Source organism: Plasmodium cynomolgi (assembly GCF_000321355.1).
Source record: "Plasmodium cynomolgi strain B DNA, scaffold: 0306, whole genome shotgun sequence".
NCBI classification, from domain to species: domain Eukaryota; phylum Apicomplexa; class Aconoidasida; order Haemosporida; family Plasmodiidae; genus Plasmodium; species Plasmodium cynomolgi.
The window spans coordinates 1-2,594 of NW_004192837.1; the positions used below are offsets into that span (position 1 = coordinate 1).

General features: G+C 28.8%; 1 protein-coding gene across 1 annotated transcript; it reads right to left on the reverse strand.

Annotated features, from left to right (window-relative positions):
* Positions 1 to 34: 34 nt before the first annotated feature.
* Positions 35 to 1,013, reverse strand: PCYB_003510 (CYIR protein; the record flags this gene model as incomplete). Its single annotated transcript, XM_004227772.1, has 3 exons — positions 35 to 188; positions 377 to 774; positions 969 to 1,013. The coding sequence occupies 3 exons, from the start codon at positions 1,011 to 1,013 to the stop codon at positions 35 to 37; spliced, it is 597 nt and encodes a 198-aa protein (XP_004227820.1).
* Positions 1,014 to 2,594: the final 1,581 nt, after the last annotated feature.

The window sequence follows — 2,594 nt, forward strand, 5'->3', positions numbered from 1 at the left end:
TTCCTAATTTGTAATAAGAGTCTTGATCAGCGTGCTAATTCAAATATAATTGATCCGTTTCAGAATCTAAAAAGGTTTCCTTAGAATCATACATTGCTAACTCTTTTTCATACTCTTCGTAATAATTATTTTCAAATATTTCCCCTTTATTCCTTTTTTTTGCGTAAACTTGATTCCAATCGTGAAGACTGACACAGAAATAAACATGTAAATGCTGTAAAAATATGTTAACTTTGTAACTACTCATATAAAATAAAACATATTACAGATAATAACACAATATTCATATGTTATAAAGTATAATCTGCAATCACCTTCTTATAGTAGAATAGGAAGAAAATTGTTCCAAGTACTCCAACGGCCATGATGATATTACGATAAAAATTTTGAGTCCAACTCTTCATGTGTAGCTCCTAATGGATAATGGTAATCCGCAATTGTCAGAGGAACTGCGTTGCTTGCAGGCTCTGTAGTATGATATGACATCGCGTGAACACCATATTCAGCTCTCTCTATTGGAGGTGGACCTAAAGTTTTTTCATGGTGCAAAGTACTTGACTTTTGAATTACTACCTCTTCATCTGTTACCTCTTCAACTGTTTCCTCTTTAGCTGCTTCCGTTTTAGTTGATTCCTCTTCAGATACTGTTTCTTTAGGTTTTGCCTCTACGGATTTTGCATGTGCAGGTGTTCTGGCTCCAGGTTGTGACGCCCCAGATTCTTTCGTTACAGATTTCGCTCTTGCATCCGATGCATTTTCTGGTTTCTTCCTTTCCTGTTATGCTTTTTCCTCCTCTGGATGTTCACATTTTTTCACTTGAAGTGTTTCACCTGCACCTCCTTCCTCTATCTTTTTTCTAATAACTGATGTTTTTTTTCTTAACTCAATAAAATTTGAAAACTGTACTTATTTTCGAATTTAAAATAAGGTTCACAAAATCAATATTTATCCATATTCATCTCCATCACAACAACGTTCTTTTTTTTCATATAAAGTTTTAATACAAGTAACATAGTTCACATATTTTTCGCACATAGACTTATCAGAATCGTTACATTTAACATCTTAGTTATTTTCAAAATAATCATGCAAGTCTTTTCTTCTTTCCACCCTTCATTTGTGTCAGAATATTAACAACGACACGGCTCCAATTTTTGATCCATAGAAATAACATCAGATACTAAATCAAAAATTTTACCTTAAACATGTCTGTTATTTATGTTTTTCCCTCATAATATTTTTTGCTTACCTGATCATGGAACCAGTGTCTAAGGTAGTGACAATCACCTTTAAGTTTATTTTCCTCTTTAACGGATAAATCTTTTACAAGCTTTGATACTTTATTGCAAAAATATCTATCCCATTCATTGCTTTTTTCTAAATTATTGCAGAAAGTAATTCCATCATTCAAAACTTTTACACTGTCCAATTCTTTATATTTTTTATATGAAGGCAAATCTAATAATTTTCCCTCCTATTAAGTAGAAAAATATAATGGTATACATAATTATATGCTATCTCAAAAGAAATAATCTTTCTTGTTCTAAAAGTACATATTATTATAAATTAATAATCAATCTCAAAATGTATATTATAAAAAATTAATGGTACCCATTTATTTTCTCCCGAAAGTACCATCATAATTTAAAACATTTTTATGATATGTAATTATATAATTTTTCTTATATCACGTCTAGTTACACATTAAAGGACAATAATGCATATTCTACTAATATAAGTGTGCATTTCTTTGTACTATCCCAAGTAATCGATTAATTACTAGTAAAATCGCCACTTTTATTAGAGTTTCAAATAAATCTACTGTTGTGCTATTAACACAAAATGGACACTTTTAATTATGTGTAAATACACAAGAAAAATGAAGAACATGAAAACCTATATAATAGGTGAATATTGTGAAACATATTAATTTATAATATTTTAATTTAGTGAAATAACTACAATTTTTTTCATTAATAATTCTCATTTCCCACAAATATAAACAGTAATTTGCGTTGGAATTTTTCTTCTACTACATATTTTTACTTTCTCAAATTGGTTAATACAAAAATAATATTTTTCCTAATGAGCACATTTTCTTTTACTAAATCATGACGTGGGTACTTTCGTTTAATAGGATCTAATTTTAATTATCACACTAATTTACTTCTTCACGAATTAATTCCTTTGGCACCTACGTTTACAATTTTAACAGTACAGAAGCCATACCCTGTCCATTTCGAATAAATTCTGGTAAAACAAACATTTTTTTTAAAATCTATCCCTCAACAATATCATGCAGTTAATTTGTATCAATCTTTCTTTTTTTTACTGCAAATTAAAATGACACTATTATGAAGTACCGCCAATTTTTTGTGATAAAAATGTATAAATAATGAGTACAGAAATGTCAGAAAAAGGCGCCAAATATTTTAATGATTTGTTCGTTAATCATGGTATAAAAATTATTAGAACAATTATTTGGAACCGTGATATTTTTTATTTTTTTCTTATGCTATTCAGTTATGCAGAATGGATGTATTTTATTATAAATGTTCCGGTAAATTATTTTGCATTTTTTAGTGCTGTAGATT